At 45.5% G+C, this 20668-nt stretch overlaps 1 protein-coding gene and 2 pseudogenes across 5 annotated transcripts in view; 2 read left to right on the top strand and 1 right to left on the bottom strand.

The window, feature by feature from the left end:
* LOC117896135 (serine/threonine-protein kinase 32A-like) overlaps nucleotides 1–20668 on the top strand; it is a 30218-nt gene that overhangs the window by 7642 nt on the left and 1908 nt on the right. Inside the window, exons 1-7 of one of the 5 annotated variants that reach the window (XM_034804204.1) lie at nucleotides 8276–8429; nucleotides 17817–18119; nucleotides 18803–18858; nucleotides 18939–19104; nucleotides 19387–19457; nucleotides 19583–19709; nucleotides 20476–20601. In XM_034804204.1, coding sequence (XP_034660095.1) covers nucleotides 18065–18119; nucleotides 18803–18858; nucleotides 18939–19104; nucleotides 19387–19457; nucleotides 19583–19709; nucleotides 20476–20601 — 601 coding nt within the window. In that variant the 5' untranslated portion in view covers nucleotides 8276–8429; nucleotides 17817–18064. Of the gene's footprint in view, nucleotides 1–8275; nucleotides 8436–17717; nucleotides 18120–18802; nucleotides 18859–18938; nucleotides 19105–19386; nucleotides 19458–19582; nucleotides 19710–20475; nucleotides 20602–20668 lie in introns of those variants that run through there. The other 4 variants (XM_034804203.1, XM_034804205.1, XM_034804206.1 and 1 more) reach the window with 4 other exon arrangements.
* LOC117896137 lies at nucleotides 16858–17256 on the bottom strand (annotated as a pseudogene).
* LOC117896136 lies at nucleotides 18212–18784 on the top strand (annotated as a pseudogene).

The following is a 20668-nucleotide window of genomic DNA, read 5'->3' as shown; positions in this document are numbered from 1 at the left end:
CCGCGCCGGAATGGCGGATGGGTCATGCGTGCATAACTAAACCTCGGCATGTCTTGCATCTATAGGGAACTGTTATACACGCTCTTGCATCTCCATGTAGGCCACTCGACTTGGTAGCTTATGAAGCGTTAATAAAACCATCGCCATGCCAGACCACACCACGCGCTGTCTCGCCTCAACGCCCTCCCCCTAAGTGACATTTGACTGGATTATGAGTCAGTGCCAAAGGACACCAAGGACTCAGCGACTGGGCGATCCCAGCCACTCGGCAGAGCTGTTTGCACTTTCCGACAAAATCAAACTTTTTGTTCCTCAAGGAACTAAACCGACTTTTTCTGATAGATTTGGGGCCCTAAAATTGTTTAATGAATTATGGTTTTTTTCTATAGCAGAACTTTTTTTTGAAGAATTTCTAAAATGTTTGCTTTCTTGACGGCAAATTGTGTCGGGTAGTGTTATTAATGCAAAACAATTAGCGCAACGCCCGGCGCATTTAACGCGCTGAAGCGCTACACGGACTTGCTCTCGGAGCAAGTGGTGGCGTAGGAACCCAATGGCACGGCACGGCACGGCATGGCATGGCATGAGCATCGAACAAATTTTGCAATGGGATGGTGCCAAGAGGGACTTTATACCCAATTAATAATACATAAAATATGACTCGATTTTATGCTGTGACAGGATTGGCAGGGGCTGCCTCCGCCTCAAAGCATGCAGCACAATATTGAAACTTTTAATTGCGCGACTTTCCGTGCCAGTATCCGTCTCTTTTCTGGCCATACCATCTTTGAAAAGTACCTGTAAAGAAGTACCCGAAATACCCTGTACTCCAAGAGTAAATAGGGTATATTGTATTTGTGCGAATAACGGTTGTATGTAACGCACACAAGGAAACATTTCCGACCCCATAAAGTATATATATTCTTGATCAGCATCAATAGCCGAATCGATATAGCCATGTCTGTCTGTCCGTCTGTCCGTCCTGATGAGCGCCTAGTACTCACAGACTATAAGAGCTAGAGCCACCAAATTTTGCATCCAGACTTCTGTATGCTCACACTGAAACCAGTGTATTTCAAAAATGAGCCCCGCCCCCTTCCTCCCCCGCAAATGGGCGAAAACCTCCTAAATCTAAAATTTTGAAGATAAAAGAAAACTAAAAACGCCATTCCGTAGGAAATGGCCATATCTATCAGATCCCCAAATTGGGATCCGATTGGATCATTATTATAGCCACAATGAATAAGTGCAACTTATATTTGTTTTTTGCACATTCTCTCATTCACACTCTGCTTCGCGCCGTGTTTGCGGCTGCCTCTGACATGTCTCTGCCTCTGACGTGGCTAAACACACCCCGTCCCGCAGCTTATATGTATTTGTTTTTATCATATTCTCATCTGCTTCTGCAGTGTGCGGCCTCTGCCTCTGCCGCGTCTCGGCCTCTGTCATGACTCTGCAGTGTGTGGCTCTAGGGCATGAAGAAACTATATAAGGAGGTTACTCGTCGCTTCTGCTTATTTTCAGTGCTCGTTTGCTTGTCGACGCGGAAGGTTGGTTGCGGACAACATTTTTTTTCTAATATTTTCAAAATGTTTTTTTTTTTTAAACAAAGACTACTATCATGTAGCGAACTATTAAAAATTTAATTATGAAACAATTATTATGTTTTTCACATTGCCTTCAAATGGTTAATCAGCCCACTCCATTGTCGTCACCCTCACACTTCACTCACACTTCACTCGCACGTTCATCTTAGTTTTGCCGACGAGACCTCCTTATATAGTTTCTTCATGCTCTAGGGAGTGTGGCGAGCTAAAGGAGCGTGTTGACGTGAGAAGTGTTGTGGATGTAGATGTAGACAGATGAAGAAAAAATTTAAAATTTGACAAAAAAACGCTAAGGTACAGCTGTAGTACTGATTGCCGGGTATAAAAATGACGCGTAAGAAGCGTCTCACACGTCCCTTCTCGTTATACCCTGTACTCCAAGAGTAAATGGGGTATATTGTGGGGAATAACGGATGTAGAAGAGAAGGAAACGTTTCCGACCCCATAAAGTAAATACATACATATATTGTTGATCAGCATCAGCAGGCGAGTCGATATAACCATGTCTGTTGAACTCCTGGATCTCAGAGACTATAAAAGCTAGAGCCACCAGATTTTGCATTCAGATGGCTTTATGCTCATACTGTTAAAAGTGTTTTTCAAATTTTCGCCCTGCCCCCTTCCGCCCCCAATGTACGAAAATCTGCGGTATCCACAATTTTGAAGATAAAACACTTTACACTTTATGGGGTTGGAAACGTTTTCTTCTCTGCGTTATATAAATCCACTTTTCCAAAGAAATACAATATACGCTATTTAATCTTCGAGAACCGGGTATAAAAATATTGTTTCCTTTGGAAGTTTTTAATTTTGGCCACAAAAAGTGGTCCAATTGCCAATGGTGCAATGGCTGCAACGACGGCAATAACAGCCGCAATACGGACGAAACAACTGGCCATCCAGCCACCTTGAGCAATAACATACCTTCCTTTTCACGTCGCTATTATTTGGTGTCGGCTTTTCTCCTCTCTCTCCGCCGAGTCTGTGGCATATTTGATTGTGCTTGTGTCCGTCCATACATGTTTGAAAGGGTGTTGTGCCCACATGACCAAGGGGTGGGATTTGAGTTCTCTTCTCATATTCATCCCAGGAAATTCTGCTTAAATAGAGCAACTAACGAGAAGGGACGTGTGAGACGCTTCTTACGCGTCACAACTTTTATACCCGGCACTCAGTACTACATCTGCACTGTAGCGGTTATTTGTCAAATTTTACATTTTTTCTTCATCTGTCATCTACAGTAAGCACACATATTATTCGTACACCACCATCACCCTAGTTTGAACACCTATAACTTGGCGTACGGTCAACGTAAACAGGAAAAGTTAATTTTGTATCAAAGATCAACATATCTACTATATGTTTATGAAAAAAGTTTCTAATTTTCCTTTATGGTATCCTTATAAAAATTAACTTAAGCAAAAAAGACCTTTTTTTTCGCACATAAATTATTCGTACAGCCGTCCGATTCCTTAAGTAAAATTAAAATATTAAAGGTAAAATGAACAATGAAAATTTTTGTTTGCTATATTTAGCCTTAATGATAACTAAAAGCCCTAGAAACAATCTTTCCCCCAAGCTATTGATGCCCCATGAATTAATAGTGACCCCCTCCACAAGCAGTACCGGTTGCAATAACTCCCTCGATGTAATTTTGGGCTTCCGTATCCTTTTCTACAAATATTTTTACACAGGCTTCATGGAACTCAAGTTTACTAACCGTAGTGAAAGTTTCAGCTAGTTGCAGTTTTAAATGAGCCAGATTTGATCCAAAAAAGATTACATTTTGTGTAATTTTTTGGGATGGGTCAAGTTTAACTTCGAATTATGACCAAACGGAATGATACATGGATGCCAATTGTCACTCAAAATAATGTTTAATACACCCTTTTTTATATTTCCATTACATAAGACCATTCGTAAAGCTCCAGTTAAAAAACAACACAGGTGAAAAACTAGGCACCCTCTAATGACCCATACGATTTTTTTTTTTTTTTTTTAAATTAATTTTCCGGAAGACTTTTGGAGAAACCCATGGCCAGATTCATTTCTAGAGAATGAGAATGACTAGTGAGTCCATCTAAGACAGATTTTTGATTGGTTGGCCTTGCGAAAGTTCATTTAGCCCATGATGAGAAAATGGTGGTCCCTCCTGTATGGCATTTCGGAGGGTGCCTAGTGTTTCACCTGTGTTGTTTTTTAACTGGAGCTTTACGAATGGTCTTGTTTAATGGAAATATGATAAAGGGTGTATTAAACTTTATTTTGAGTGACAATTGGCATCCATGTGTCATTCCGTTTGGTCATAATTCGAAGTTAAACTTGACCCATCCCAAAAAATTACACAAAATCTAATCTTTTTTGGATCAAATCTGGCTCATTTAAAACTGCAACTAGCTGAAACTTTCACTACGGTTAGTAAACTTGAGTTCCATGAAGCCTGTGTAAAAATATTTGTAGAAAAGGATACGGAAGCCCAAAATTACATCGAGGGAGTTATTGCAACCGGTACTGCTTGTGGAGGGGGTCACTATTAATTCATGGGGCATCAATAGCTTGGGGGAAAGATTGTTTCTAGGGCTTTTAGTTATCATTAAGGCTAAATATAGCAAACAAAAATTTTCATTGTTCATTTTACCTTTAATATTTTAATTTTACTTAAGGAATCGGACGGCTGTACGAATAATTTATGTGCGAAAAAAAAGGTCTTTTTTGCTTAAGTTAATTTTTATAAGGATACCATAGGGGAAAATTAGAATCTTTTTTCATAAACATATAGTAGATATGTTGATCTTTGATACAAAATTAACTTTTCCTGTTTACGTTGACCGTACGCCAAGTTATAGGTGTTCAAACTAGGGTGATGGTGGTGTACGAATAATATGTGTGCTTACTGTACATCAACAACACTGCTCACCCCAACACGCTCCTTTAGCTCGCCACCCTCCCCTAAAGACACAGACTGCAGAGTCGCGGCAGGGGTAGAGACGTGTCAGGGGGAGAGGCCATAAACAGCGCGAAGCAGAGTGTGAATGCTGCGGGACGGGGTGGGTTTGGCCACTGCAAATTAATTTCTTCATTGTGGCTATAATATTGATCCAATCGTATCCCAATTTGGTGATCTGATAGATATGGTCATTCCCTACGGAATGGTGTTTTTGGGAGGTTTTCGCCCTTTTGCGGAGGCGGAAGGGGGCGTGGCTTATTTTTGAAATACACTTGTAACAGTGTGAGCATACAGAAGTCTGGATGCAAAATTTGGTGGCTCTAGCTCTTATAGTCTCTGAGTACTAGGCGCTCATCAGGACGGACAGACGGACAGACGGACGGACAGACGGACAGACAGACATGGCTCAATCGACTCGGCTATTGATGCTGATCAAGAATATATATACTTTATGGGGTCGGAAACGTTTCCTTCTGTGCGTTGCATACAACCGTTATTCGCACAAATACAATATACCCCATTTACTCTTCGAGTACCGGGTATAAAAACAGCAAAATATAACCCAAAATTATTATACACTTGAAGAAATATTGTATGCACTCTCAGAGCTCTCTTTTTAAACTTTAAAGTTTAAAGTTTAAAGAGTCGAAACACTTCGTCGCTTTCGTACCATTGTCTAATTACATTTTTAGAACAACTAAACCAGCCACGAATATGTACATATGTACTTATGTACATAGATAAAGAGAAGCTTGAGCTTGAAGGTTGAGACCTTCTCCCCTCCCGGGTTATGCAATCGAACCATTTTGATTGCTAGCAATTGGCTCTAGAATTTAATTGGATACTCGAGTGACTGCCTCTGAAAATGTGGCGAGCATTTCTCCACATCTCGCATCTAATCAAACATATGCATGACTTTTCCGCTGAGCTGTTCACACATATACATATACATTTGTATGTATGTATGTATGGATGTACAAACACACAGGACAGGCAAATGGGATGAGTAAACCGCTTGAAACGCTCTTGTTCCATTTTGTTCTTGGGCGATTTTCGCAAAGCCCATGGAACTATTGCAGCTGTAAGCTTTTTGTGGCAATTTTGAAAACTACCCGAAACCTAAACGAGTTTTTGTTACGTTTTGCTCCCGTTCCCCTACTTTAGTTGGTTTCGTAGCCGAAGTTTTAGTTCCAATTACGATAGCAGCTCACTTTGGCACTTGTACATTTCTGTTGATTCATAGTTTGCAACCTCTGTATTGCAAACTATGAATACCTGGGATACAACGAGCTTAAACATTAACGCGTTGTAGGATAAAGTTGAATGCAAATTAAGACCCAATAAAAGAACAGAGAAATTCACATTTCTAAGATAAAAGTGCGAGGGCGGTTAGAATGAAAGTAGAATCCAACGGCAAGCTGCCTGGGTTCTTGTTAACTTCTGACGAAAGAAGAGCAGAAACCCATTGAATTTGAAATTGAAAGTTTAAATAACTGTCTTGATTTTCGATGCGAGTGCTTCAGCCGGTTTCACCTGCTTCACCTGCTGCCAAGAACAGAAACGCGATCTAAACAAATTTGTTTAACCTCTGAAATTCCATGGAGAGGATACAACTGATACAATAGCACATACAACAAGGATACAAATAGATTTTAGGGAACATAATCCAGTCAGTGGGATCTCATATATACATATGTATGTACATATGTATACACGTGCATATATATATGTCTATATATATATGTATATATATATATATGTATATACGAACGTATGTACATATATGATATACATACATATGTATGCAAGAATGTACCCTAGCAACAACGAATATCCTCTTTTCAATTCTCATTCTTAGTGATCTTTTTAATTGATTAAAATCGGTTGCAAGTTACGGCTGCAGTTGCAAATCGGAGCGAGCTCCTGTGAGGAGCTTGCATGCATGCTTCACTCTGCTTTGGCCTTGGCATTGAAATGTCTTTGAGACGTTTTGAGACTCGTTTAATTCAATTAAAAGAAATCCCAAACGGCGCCTGTTGCTTGGGGCGTAATGAAGTGCGGTGGGTTGCGGCAAGTGGACGGTCGGTCGGATATGGTAAAGAAAAAGTTCCCATGGCCGTGTAGGAGCGATAAGTGGAGAGGGCACCTGGCAAATTGAAATGCCAGCCAGCAGCAGTGGAATCATGTACAGCAGGCAAAACACCGAGTACACATCCATCCTTGTTGGTTTCGCCTTTGTGTGCTTTGTACGTCACTCTTTGTAAGGGTATGAAACGAAGCGAAGCCCACTAAGGAGTAGAGAATGTGGGAAACAATCCGCAATATTAGCAGAGGGTCTCACAGTACATGGCATCACTCTCAACACACCTCAAAGCTACACGTGGCTTGTGTGGAATACCTGTATGTTCTTCCAAGAGACAAGAGTGTTAAATAGGTACATCCCCACATATGTATGTGTTTCCATCCAGCTTTCGTCAGCTGATTAACCCTTTTAAGAAAAAAATCCCTAGCACGGAGGGTGGCGACGTTTACGTTTCTTTTTTTTCCGCAAACACAAGCGGCTACAGATACACATTGAAAGCGGCGCCTTAAACCGCATTGGATTATACATATGTATGTACAAATACATTCATTTACGTATTGACCCAGCGCTGCTTGTATTGTAACACAAACAATTTCGACATTGTAGAATTTAAGTGGCCTTTTAGGCGACAGGAGCATTTGGATCGCGGGGTAGGGCAGGGGCTGGCGGAAATGTTGTTGATTGTGAGCAAGTATTCCGGCAGAAGTATTTCGGTTGTCTTTTCTATCTCTTTGCAGCATTATCGGCAGAATAAACAATGCAATTTTGAGTAAACAATGCGAACAGCTCACAAAAGTAGCTTTAGGTCCTTCAGGTGCCTCTGGTACTCGCATGAAGAGCTACAAGTGTAAGCTCACTTAACGGAAGAGAATTAAAACGATGTCTGAGGCGAATATTATTTGTAGGCACTTTAAAAACGAGAAGATACGTGTGAGACGCTTCTTACGCGTCACAACTGTTATACCCGGTACTTAGTGTCTTTTTCGAATTTTACATTTGACATTTTAAATTTTTTCCACATCTGTCATCTACATCTACATAACTTCTTCGAAGCTCGCCCCTCGCCTAGAGCCGCACACTGCTCGAAGCAAAATGAGAGAGAATGTGCAAAAAGTAAAAAAAAAAAACTGGTGTAATAATTGCATTAAGTTACCCTACCCGCCTTAATATTTATACTAGAAGACAAAAGACAGACAATCTACCGAGCATGTGCTCCACTCTTCAGCCGGGTGCCGAATGCGTCACCGCGACGGATGGCCGTGTGTCTAGCTGTTGAGCTCTGGCTCTGGGCGGTAAAGTATGGACCAATCAATTTGCGTTTAGGCTGATGCCCCTCTGTCCCTAGCGGCTGCTAGCACCGTGGTAAGGACCTCATTTCTAATCAAAAGCATAACATAACGAAAATAATCACGATAATAAAGTGTAGCCATAGCCAAGCTTTGCTAATTAGCATTCATTCATAATACTCGCCACAGATTTCCCTGCGAAAAGAGCTGCACGCTCTCTCTTAGCGCTCCAGCGAGTCTGCGCACTTGTGTCCGCTAGGTGCGTCAGTCCGGCAACGCCGTACGCGTAAAACCGTAAACAATGTGTGCATCCATTTACGAGCATTTCTGTACTGTTTTGTGTATCGTCTTCTGTTGTTTTCCGGCAATGGCGGCCACCGGTTGTTCGCCGCGCACTCCGTGGGCACGGCCAGAGACACAGAGGGGCGGTTCGTGAATGTGATTTGCCGACGGCGATGCTAACACTAACTGTAATACTAACGGCAAGAGTAACGGTAATGACAGCGGTAATGGTGCCTATCCATGCCCATAGTAGCATGTGTGTTTGAGTGCCTATGTTGAAAATCGCGTGACTTTCCGCCGGCGTGTTTTAAAAAATGTACATACAATCCATACATCCATCAGGAGTTCAAAGTAACAAGAAAAACAATTTCCATGTGCTGTTTCCAATGCAGTTACTCAAACGAAATACATATATGTAAATGTATGTATGTAAGTTTGTATGTACAGTGCCCCTTTTGGGTGTGAGGGTCGTGTCCTAGAAGAGTTGGCATGTTATGAGCCGACATTTTAGACCATTAACAACAGAGAGATGTTGCGAGTGCAATTTGAATAGCCGAACATACACATGTCTATATGTACATGTACATATGTATGCATGTATATGATATGTATGTCATATATCATCATTCATGCATGCATATCTATGAGGAGGATGAGGGACCAACTTCTTGGCAGTGTCTCAATCGATAAATTCAAAGGAGCCAAGTGGTACCACCGCCCCACACCTCACCTTAGGAATTCTAGGAGCACTTCCCCTATACTCTAGCAAATATTTCCAAAGTGCGCTGCTGACTTAAGTAAATTTGATGTGCCCGATTGGGGGGGAGCGTGTTTGCTTGTGTACTGACATTTTTTGCTTCCCCAACTGGCTGGAAGGGCCGGGCCTTCTCCTTCCCTTCGGGATGTCAATGAACCCCATTTCGGATGGGTCCGTACCGCAGCATTGAATTTAGTTGTCAGCTCTGAGGGTGGCGTTGACTTTTGACACCACAATGCTTGTACATACATTCTGTACGTGCCTCCCCCTTCTCCGGCGATGCTGCCCTATTTTCCATCTATGATTTATCCTAGCACGAATTTTGATATTGACTTTGCTCGAGATCGAAGCCACTACCCTAAAAACCATGATGTGAAAAACTGGCATAAATTAAACGTGTACAGAGCTCAGCGTATCACGGCCCCACCGAGTCGCTTCAAATTCGAGATTTTTCCTCTGGCTATGACGATGATGTCATCATTCAGATTCTGACTAGCATTCGGTTGATTCCGTTAAGGCAGTGCCCACAGAACAGACTTGTAATTAATTCACATCCACATCATTTCCCCGCAAGAAGACACAATTGTCCATTTCGAGCCACAAGCCACAAGCCACATTTTCCAAACCCATAACTGATACAATTCAGAAGCAGTCAGGAAATGCGTCTTTCAATCTTTCACTAACAGACACACCATTCCTTCAGACGAGTAAACGGGTAAACTCGAAAATATTAAAACGCATGTAACTTTGTTCTTATAAATTTTCCATAACATTTTCAAATCATAAAACGACAAAAACACGGCAGATGGAGGCTCGTAATCTGACTACTGTTTGTTTGTTTTTGTTCTCTGAGGTCTCTGATCGTAAACACCAAATATCATGAAATGCAGCCGTTTACGAGGCCCTTGTCCGCAATGAAAGGGAGCTTACGGCCGCCTATCTGCTTCGCTCCTTCTCCTGCTGGGATTTGTGTTAATGTGCTGTGACGGAGGCATACTGTGACACTTTCCCACTGTCCAGACATCCTCATATGAATTATGATTAAGTAATCTGAATAGTGGGGGCGTCGTCGTAAAGTTGTATCCGTACACACGCGTCCGGAAGGTCGTGGTGGATGGGATAGGGGCAGGTCGTGGGAAACATGTGTCTGGCGGTATTCCCTCTCACTCTCGCTCACTTTTGTCAACACTTGTAATCCTTTAAGGAGCTCCCGGCAGGGGCGACGCCTGGAGGAAAGGACAGGACCTATTGTTACAGAGCCTGAGGCACGCCAGGAATTAATGCGCATTTTCAGCTTCGTTTACTTCGGAGCGCACAGTTTGGAGTTTTACTGCGAATCGAGTTAGGAATTTAAACATATGTAGGTCTGCAAGCAGCAGCCACCGCTGATGGCTTTTTCAGATTTTCATTGTAAGGGTTTTATCCCATTAGCGGCCAGAGAACAATAACTGGATAGACGGACGACAAGGCAAAAGGGAAAACGCACGAAAAAATGCAAATATTCAGAGCTGATTTCCCGGTGTTTGCTTTTGCCTTTGGCTCGGCTTCTAATGATTGGCTCAGGTCAGATTCGGCGCCATTTTTCTGAGATTCGTTCCTTGAGGAAAATATTTTGAGCGTTGGCATTAATTAGGAGCTCTTCTAATTGTAATATGCAGAGAAACGAACAGGAAACTCGTGACTCGACATTTTGATTGATTCTGCTGTCTATTTGGCGTCCAAGGGCTCGACATTTGATGGGACACCGCTTGCGACGGGACTGTCCTAGTGTAAACAGCTCAGAGTCCTCTCAGATCGAGTTTCGCTTTTTATGCGGTGTTTGCCTATGGCGCCGCACCATTTAATAAGTGCATGCCCCATTAGCCAATGGCTGCTCCGAGCACCCCAGCCACGTGACCCATTTCGGTGCGCTCGAATCTGGCGACTGTTAATTATGTATAATCGATAATTGAAATAGAAGCCCCAGGCTGAACAGACTGAATTATTTTTGGCAACCAGTGTGGCGTGAAATGAGAGGTGTGCAACTCCGGCTGGGCTGGCGGCAATGAGTCACTCGCAGGAGACGACAAAAGGACGGGCAAAGAAAAAAAAGGCTAAGCACCAACGTCTTTATCGCATCAGTTCTAGGCTCAGTCCCGACCGCAAAGAGCCACGTGAATTGAAACCCAAAGTGGAACTCCACTCTTTCACCCTTTGCCCTGCCAATCCCTTTGTCGAGGCAACTTCGTTTCCCGTGAGATCCCGTGGCGTCTTATGGTCCCTGCCTTCATAAAAGCCGAAATCCGCTTTATGAGTGCTCGTGGCACAGCCACACGCGAGTGAATCGAGACACGAAAGGATTTGCATGCCACCGTCACCATGGACATGTTATTCCCTGATGATGGACCATAAAGCGACAATCTTGATCGTCCATCCAAACCGCTATTCGTTGGTGTTCACTTTCAATGCGAATAAATACTACTGACTGGAGCGAATGAAGAAAATGTCTGAGGATATTCTACCGGCAGATGGTTTATGCGCTGAAATATTGATATTAAGCAAATAGGCTGATGTGGGGCCCTCCCTGGCTGCTACCGCAGCTGAGGCTGGCCACAAACCACAGCAAAGTTGACGAAATTGTTGCTCACGTAACTCAATAAACAACTGATAATTTAAATAAAAGCAACCAAAGCCGCAGCCCACGTCAATTTGCAGAGGAACAGGACAACACGACCAGGAGCACACGTACATATATGTACTAACATTGAGGGCAAAAGAAAAAGAGAGAGGAAAAAACACGTCGTTCGCTCACTTTTCCACTACCACTGGGGATTTGAAGGTGACACATGGCTCAGGGATATAATGCTGGCTGGTTTTCTTTTCCAAGCAATCACATCAAAGGACAGTCTGAGTTGCTGATCTCACTCCTGGTGCTGGCGCCAATCCATGGCTTTTTCGAATTCATAAAATATTTAAATGCAAAAATGAGCTGCAAAACGGACGAATGTTTCGCTACATTAGCGATGAGGACAACAAAAGCGCCGTCCCACCGCAACCGGAGGCCATTCCCTCTCCCCTTTAGCATTTAATGAAGCAGCTAGACTTTGAAGCAATTTCGTTGGCTCAGTCGGCACCCGTGGGACACTTTTTCCCGCCAACTTTATTCCATTGTTTCCGTCGGCAATAGCGCGCTCAAATGCTCTTCGCCCCATGAAGTTAAATACCTAATGGTGGCCCTTTTCCTACACTCGCTCCCCCAGTCTGGAATTATAGAAACAAAAATCATCATTTTTATACCCGGTACTCGAAGAGTAAATAGGGTATTTTGTATTTGTGCGAATAACGGTTGTATGTAACGCACAGAAGGAAACGTTTCCGACCCCATAAAGTACATATATTCTTGATCAGCATCAATAGCCGACTCGATTGAGCCATGTCTGTCGGTCCGTCTGTACGTCCGTCTTGTTGAGCGGCTGGATCTCAGAGACTATAAAAGCTAGGGCCACCAAATTTTGCATCCAGACTGCTGTATACTCACACTGAAAACAGTGTATTAGCCCCGCCCCCGCAAAAGGGCGAAAACCTTCCAAAGTTAAAATTTTATAGATAAAAAAAACTAACGAGAAGTGACGTGTGAGACGCGTCACAACTTTAATACCCGGTACTCAGTCAAAGTACTTGTCCCATATTGTTATATGGGTTGGTTGTCCCGACCCCATAAAGTATGAATATTCTTGATCAGCATCAATAGCCGAGTCGAAGGAGCCATGTCTGTCTGTCCGTCTGCAAACGGATGACTATAGATAGCCACACACTCACTTAAATCACTGCGATTTATACAGCATGACGAACATCTCAATATATCTGAAGAGATCATTCCTTTCCTATATTCTGGTAGAACCGTTTCAATGATGGAAATCATAGACTAATTCATACATACATACATATATATGAGTATATGTACATACTTTTTTGAAGGCCTGCAAAAGGACCTGTGGTTGGTGGCGAATGGCGTAAAGTTGATACGTTTCCAATGACGACGGGGAAACGGCACCCTTTCATGGAAGAGACACGATGAGAACTGTCAGAGGCTGAACGCAAAGACGTCTTGATGGATAGAGCTCTGACGGAAAGAAAAGAAGGAGTGGGACAAACAGAAGCCCCCCAAGACGAAAAAATTGCTTCAATCAATCATAGAAAAACACTGATTCCAATTAAGCCAGCGTAGCATCCTTTGCGGTTGTTTATGCACCATTGGTAAGAAACAAAGTATAATACAAGCGAGTAGTCACAACTTTTGTACCTGGTACTCAGTCAGTGTCTACATATATACATATGTATCTTATTTTCTTCATTTTCTCTTATCTTTAAAACTGTGGCTGTGGGACATTTTCGCTGTTTGTTTGGGTGGGTCGAAATTTTGAGATTCAATTGAAACTGTCTGTTATTACAGAAGTCTGGATGCAGAACTTGGTTGCTCTATCTCTTATTGTCTCTGAGTACCACGCGCTAATCAGGACGGACAGTCGGACGGACAGACAGACATAGCTATGTATATAGACTCGGCTATTGATACTGATCAAGAATATATACATATACTTTATAGGGTCGGAAACTTTCTTCAGTGTGTTACATTTTTCGACCACAAATAGAGTATACCCTATTTACTCTTCGAGTACTGCGTATTACTAAATATATTATTTCGAAACTATTAAACTTTGGATTAAACTAAATGGCGAGCGACTTGCATATTTAAATTTCGACCACTCTTAGTAAAATAATCAGAAGAACTCAATCAAGCTTTTTGAACACATACTGTGAGAAGGGAAAAATGTTCACGAACTATCAGCGGCAGGACTCGTATATTTAACATCACTACGTGGCCGAAAATAAAATAGTTCTCTAATCAATATAACTATGGAGATCTATCAAGTGGTCCGACAATATAGGTTGCAGTGTGTCTATGTTATTTGGATCTTGATTTGGGAATGTAATACTTTGAAGACGTGCATATGTATGTAAGTTTAATCGAGTATCTACTATTCCGATTCATTCCGATAAATATTTGTGATATTCAGAATTTACATCTAAAAACTAATACCTGGTAAATCAGCTGATACCATTTTCTGGGTACAGTTACACAAAAACCAGTCGTGAAATTAATTTGTTTCTAAATAATCATTCCTCGCTCTTTTCCCACCAGCGAAGTACAATCCGTCCATTATGTCCCGCTCACTCCGTCAGGGGCGCCACTGGCCGTCGAAGAGATTTAGGGAGATCGAACAGGTGCAGGCATTCAGCCACAGAGAATGGAGTTCCTCGTTTTGGGACATTTTATTTAATTTTTATACCCGGTACTCGAAGAGTAAATAGGGTATATTGTATTTGTGCGAATAACGGTTGTATGTAACGCACAGAAGGAAACGTTTCCGACCCCATAAAGTACATACATATATTCTTGAACAGCATTAATAGCCGAGTCGATTGAGCCATGTCTGTCTGTCCGTCCGTCCGTCCGTCCGTCTGTCCGTCTTGTTTGTCGGCTACAATTTTGAAGATAACAGAAAACTAAAAACGCCATTCCGTAGGGAATGACCATATCTATCAGATCACCAACTTGGGATCCGGCGATGACCAGCGCGGCTTCGCCCGACACAGTCCGGAACGAGCACGCGAACCTTAGGGCACACAGCCTGTACGTCGCCTCCACGCCTCGCATGTAGGTTTTCACCTTTCGCCCACGCGGGCGCGGCGTACAGGATCTGCGACGTCACAACACTCGTCAGGAGCTTCCGCGTTGCCTGCTTCGGGCCTCTGGTGTTGAGAAGCATTCGCGAGAGTGCTCCTGTGGTTCCGCTGGCCTTCCTCTGCACGTACTCCAAGTGCTCCTTGAAGGAGAGGCGAGTGTCGATGACCACCCCGAGGTACTTGATTGCCCTCTGCGAGCGGATCGTGGTACCACCGACCTGCACACATGCTGTTTCTACAGCTTTCCGGCTCGATATAAGCACCGCCTCAGTCTTCTGCGCTGCCAAGTCCAGTCCGGCGACCGTAAGCCACGACTCCACGGCACGGACGGCAGCGTTGGCGAGCTCCTCCACTGCGGCGAGGTGCTTGGCCACCACCACTATGGCGACGTCGTCCGCAAACCCCACCATGCTGGTGTTGGCTGGCATCGGTAGTCTCAGGACTCCGTCGTACATGGCGTTCCAGAGCAGGGGTCCCAAAACGGAGCCCTGCGGGACTCCGGCTGAGACTTTGTATGCCCTGGAACCCAGACCGGTCTCGTACGTCAGCACCCTGTCGCTGAAGTAGCTGCGTGCTATCCTCTGCAGGTAACCAGGGATGCTGAAACGCTGTAGGGCCTCTAGCGTGCGGCTCCAATCGGCCGAGTTGAATGCGTTCCTTATGTCGAGTGTCACCACTAGACAGTAGGATTTGGATCCTCCTCTCCATCTGGAGAGCGCAGGCTTCCTCTGCCGTTTACCACCTTGGAGATGGCGTCCAACGTCGACTTCCCCTTCCTGAACCCGTATTGCTCCGGGGAGAGGCCGCCTGCTGCTTCGATGGCTGCACTCAGCCTCGTGGCGATCACCTTCTCGAAAACCTTACCTATCGTGTCCAGGAGGCAGATGGGCCTGTAGGAGGACGCCTCGCCCGGCGGCTTTCCCGGCTTGGACAGCAAAAAGAGCCGCTGCCTCTTTCACCTCGATGGGAACGTACCCTCGTGGAGGCATCTCTCGCTTGGGATCAGCGCTAGTGCAAGCTTCGTCGCTCGGTTCGGAATAGCGTCCGGCCCCGGTGCCTTCTTGGGGTTCAGATCTCTGCCTGCCTGCAGCACCTCTTCCTCCGTGACCTCGCAGATGTCGTCCAGGCTGTGCTCGGGGCTTGGGGATGTTGTTATGGGCCGCCCTTGCGGGAACAAGGTCCTAACAATACCCTCCAGCACTACTGGGTCCGTTGGGGCTCTGCTTCCGGCGTTGATGCTCTTGACCACCATCTTGTAGGCGCCTCCCCAGGGGTCCTCCTCGGCGGCGTCGCACAGCTTGAGGAAGCATTCTCTTTTGCTGTCTCTAAAGGCGGTCTTCAGCTCCTTCCGCGCGACTTTGTATGCCTCGCAGCAGGTAACTAGTCGCGGAGTTCCCCTGGCTCGTTGAAACTGTCTGCTCCCGCTGTAGCAGATTTTGCGGAGCTCGGCGATGTCCTCGTTCCACCAGAAGACTGGGGCATGGTGCTTCCCAAACGCGCTTCGCTGGACCATGCTCAGGTCGCAGGCCGCTTCCACTGCATCCCCAGATGGGTCGCCCACTCGTTGGCTCCATCGGACTCTGATGCCGTGTAGGTCCTGAGGGCGCTTGCAAAGGCCTGAGTCCTCAGCGTGCCCTGCCGATTCGCCTTCTTTAGCTGGGTAGGAGCTGCTCTTCTCCGAACCGGTCCGCCAAGCACGCACTCGATGGCCTCGTGGTCGCTAGCTGTGTAGGCGTCGCTGATTCTCCAACTGGAGTTTCTGGCCAACGCGCTGCTGACGTATGTGAGGTCGATGACTGACCCCATGCCTCCCCTGCTGAACGTCTGTTGGGATCCTTCGTTGAGCAGCACCATGTCCACGGTAGCGAAGGCCTCCAGCACCGTGCGTCCTCTAGCGTTGGTTAGGGAGGACCCCCACTCCAGGGCCCAGGCGTTGAAGTCGCCCCCGACTACGACGTCGCTTCGTCCTCGCAGGTCTCCGATCAGCTCGTCGATGATTCGACTGTGTGTGTGTGTGTCCGAAAGGGCCATTAGCGGCTCCAGACTTTCAGTAGCTTGATGGCATTCTCCAAGCAGCCCAAAGAGATGACCGGAGCGAGCATATTGTAAAAATGATTATTGAAGCCATCTCGATCAGCTTCTGCAGCTGCGTACGATAGCGCTTCTGTACGTGTACATACGACTTAAAACGAGGTGTCCTGAACGCTGGCTAGGTGCAAGGCGTTGCACGTCGGCTTCCAAGGGTTGGGCAGAGGTAGTCTGTTCTCGAGTCCTCGCTGGTGAGTCCTGCCATTGCCAGGGCCCATTGCCGGGAAATGCTGATAGGTCATGGCCACAGAGTTTTCGTAGGACCTGCGCATTTTGCCGTCGAGACGGGCCAGAAGCTGGGGCTGGAGCTCCATACGCCTTAATTACAGATCACGTCGGATGCGATCATACTCCTGCTTGGCCGGACATTGGGCCAGCTGAATGACTTTCATGCGCACATTCCGCTTTACCAGCATCTTGAGGCGATTCGAATTTGTCATTTTGGCCATGCAGTCGATGGACATCGACGAGATCGGACTGTCCTGCGACGTCAGTTTTGGGGCCGTATAATGGCCTGGAAGTCGCTTCCCTTCGCCAATATGTTAATGGAGTCGCCGCAGTTCATGGCGAGGGCTTACCAATGGCGTCCACTAATATGTATGTTTTGTAGATATATGGATCGGTTGTGTTAATTTTAGCTGAGCGGAACTTTCCGACTGAGTGTTTGTTTGTCTACCGATATCTGGTTGGAGAAGTTTGATCCTTGCTCAGCCAGCTCTGATCGCATCAAGCCTGAGAAAATAGTTTCCCAGATTTTGCGGCAAGTTTTTAAATAGTAATCTGGACTATAAGTCATGCTCCACATGTACTTGATCTTGTGCTAGATATGAACACGTAATGCTTGCTAATTAATCGGCATGTCTATCAGCTTCATCAACACTAAATTGCCTATAGACTCTATAGGAAATATAGTATAGAGGCACAATCAAAACTTTATTCATTTTTTGGATGGTTCCGTAGATCGACAACAGAAATGGAGCTACACATGCCGGACTATTTATTCCATTTGCACTCATCCCCACTCTGTCTATCGTTTCAGTCGGATCGAGCTTGCAACCGTGTCCACAAGTGCGAGTGCAGATACAAGAGTCCACAAACAGAACACACCCATACTCCGCTGAGAGTGCACACCCCTCCGCATCCACTCCTGCAGGCAGAGGCCGCTAGAACGGACAAGGACCTGACAAGGAACACCACAGGGACGGGCCACAACCGAATCAATTGGAATTCAACAGCCCGAGGTGGATTCTCTGGTTGGGGAGACTGAGACCCATTGATGTAGCCGCGATGGGGGCCAATACATCGAGCAGAGCCGACGCGAGTCTGCTCGCCGACGATGACGGTGAGTGTGGATGGGGATGGGGGCACATAAAATCAATTAGCTTAGAGGGCGACTGAAAGCAAATCTCACAACCTAGTAGCCCGGCCATGACTGGACAACGTATTGAAATCGCAAACGCTCACGAACCTAACCGAGTGGCCTAGGACCCTAGGACGGGGCATGCAGCTGTGGCGAATTGACGAACTGTGCCTGTTGAAAATATTGAAATGTCTTGCTCTGCCTGACCAGCTGGCCATGCTCCAGAGCTGCGAGCGGTGTCGAGCACTCCTGGGGCGCATCTGGCGCATGCAGCTGACCAAGATAGAGCTCAACCTGCTGGAGGTGCCGCTGCAAAAGGACGACTTCGACTTCCTTCTGACCAATGGCCGTGCGCAGCTGATCCAGCTGAGGCTCAACTACCTGGCCAGGGAGCATTTCGAGGTGCTTGTCGGGCACAGCTTTCCCAAGCTGCTGCTTCTGGAGGTCGATGTTCTGCCTCCGTTCTTCCTGTGCCCGCGACTACTACATCAGCTGAGGCAGACCATGCCGAGGTACCCTAACGAACGGTAGGAGCTAATGATGGGACGCCATGAGACTGCCAGCTCCATTAAATGCCAGACTCTTAGTTAGAATTTCGGGGGTGCGAACTGTTCAATTTCAATAAAGTGTTTAATGTACTCATTAAATCTCTCTTTCGTTTCCAGTTAATTTTGATCACTTCCAAATACTCCGTGCCATCGGCAAGGGAAGTTTTGGCAAGGTAAGAGCAGCTGCCCGACTTGGGTGCGCCCAGGTGTTATCCTCTGACGCTTTACGAGACGAACAATCCAACATTCGCAGGTCTGCATAGTGCAGAAGCGTGACAGCGGCATTCTTTATGCCATGAAGTATGTGAGTCGCAACGCCTGCGAGATGCGTGGAGCGCTTGGCGGTGTCATCAAGGAGGTTGAGCTGCTATCCTCATTGGAGCATCCGTTTCTCGTCAATTTATGGTTCTCGTTTCAGGGTAAGTGCGCACAGAGCGCAGACAGAGCCAGCAAACGCCGTCGTAACTACGCGAATGCAAATGAGCTAGCTTTGGCCGCTTAGCAGCTCCGTTCCTGGTTCTGTCTCTGTTCTTGGAGCCACTCCCGCTGCCGTGGCCGCTTCTGTTGCTGTGGCTGATTGCCAATCAAAATGCAAATTAACTCTGCGCATTTCCTTTGAAGGCCGAGACTCTGACATTTAAACTCATATACCTTTCATCCTTCTGGCACACACCAAACTACACCAACACCCCCATTCCCAGACGAGGAGGACTTATTCATGGTATGCGACCTGTTGACTGGTGGCGATTTGAGATATCACTTGCAGAACCGAGTAAGTCCGCATACGACAACTCTTAGCTCTCAGCTTCAGAATCTACCCTTATATTCTCCCATTGCCAATGCCTCTCCCTCTCTCTCACCCACGCCCACTCCTACTCCTGTCTGTTCTTCTTTCAGGTTGAATTTTCCGAGCAGAGTGTGGCCTTATTAGTCTGCGAACTTGGTAGTGCGCTGGAGTACCTGCAGACACAACGGGTGGTCCACAGGGACATCAAGCCAGATAATATTCTATTGGATGATGGCGGTGAGTATGCGGATAACAGGTTGGACGTGGGTCGTGAAAGTTTTGCCCTTTCATTTTCTGAGACAACAGCCAGGCAATCCGCGTCCATAATTCAAAATAATGTCATTGAGGTCGTGCTCAAAAACGTATTAATTTTATACGGAAAGCTCTGAGCCAGAACCCAGCCACTGTACGGCCACAGAAGCTCCTCCGGAGACGGTAAAAATTGCTCATTCACTAACTGAGCAGGACTATCAGACACTATTAGAACGGACGGAAGTATATTTAATGACATTTAGGCGATCTAACGAGATGTTCATGGCAACGTTGGAATAGCAGCCGCAGTTTAATATACATACATACATGTATGCTAGATACTGGATTTGAGACTTATTCATTCAAATAACACAGAATCAGCGACGGGAAATTGTTTTCTTCATTCTGTCTAGATAAGGAATTATGGATGGATGCCAAACAAACATCTATCTGTTGAATTTCTAATAGATCCTGTTGCAAGTGCACCAATCTTGTTCGACTTAAGATTCTCGAATGAATTTCCTTCATGAGCATTGCAAAGGGCACTAAATTGGTATTGCAAACAGATTGTGTAGCCATGGGTGGTAAGGGGAAAAGTGAGAAATAGGACGAGTACGTAGACACTATGCATGAATTCATGGAACAGAAAATCAAACGCAATTAGTTTACCACCCACTGCTACGCTCAGTTGAAGGAGCCACTTGCATGCTTAAGGAAAGTCCCGCACCCACTGACGAGATATTAATTCCAGGACACGCTCATTTGACTGATTTTAATATTGCGACAAGGCTGCAGAAAGATGCGATGGCCTGCAGCATGTCGGGGACGAAGCCGTATATGGCGCCAGAGGTGTTTTTGTGTGCCCTGGACGAAGTGGGTGAGTGTGTCTGCCCAGCAGGCAGCAACTGAATTAATTCAAGAAGAGCCCTGAGCAGCAGCTGGAA

Source organism: Drosophila subobscura, chromosome O (genome assembly GCF_008121235.1).
Source record: "Drosophila subobscura isolate 14011-0131.10 chromosome O, UCBerk_Dsub_1.0, whole genome shotgun sequence".
In the NCBI taxonomy this organism is placed as follows: domain Eukaryota; kingdom Metazoa; phylum Arthropoda; class Insecta; order Diptera; family Drosophilidae; genus Drosophila; species Drosophila subobscura.
This window is presented reverse-complemented; position numbering and strand designations above follow the sequence as displayed.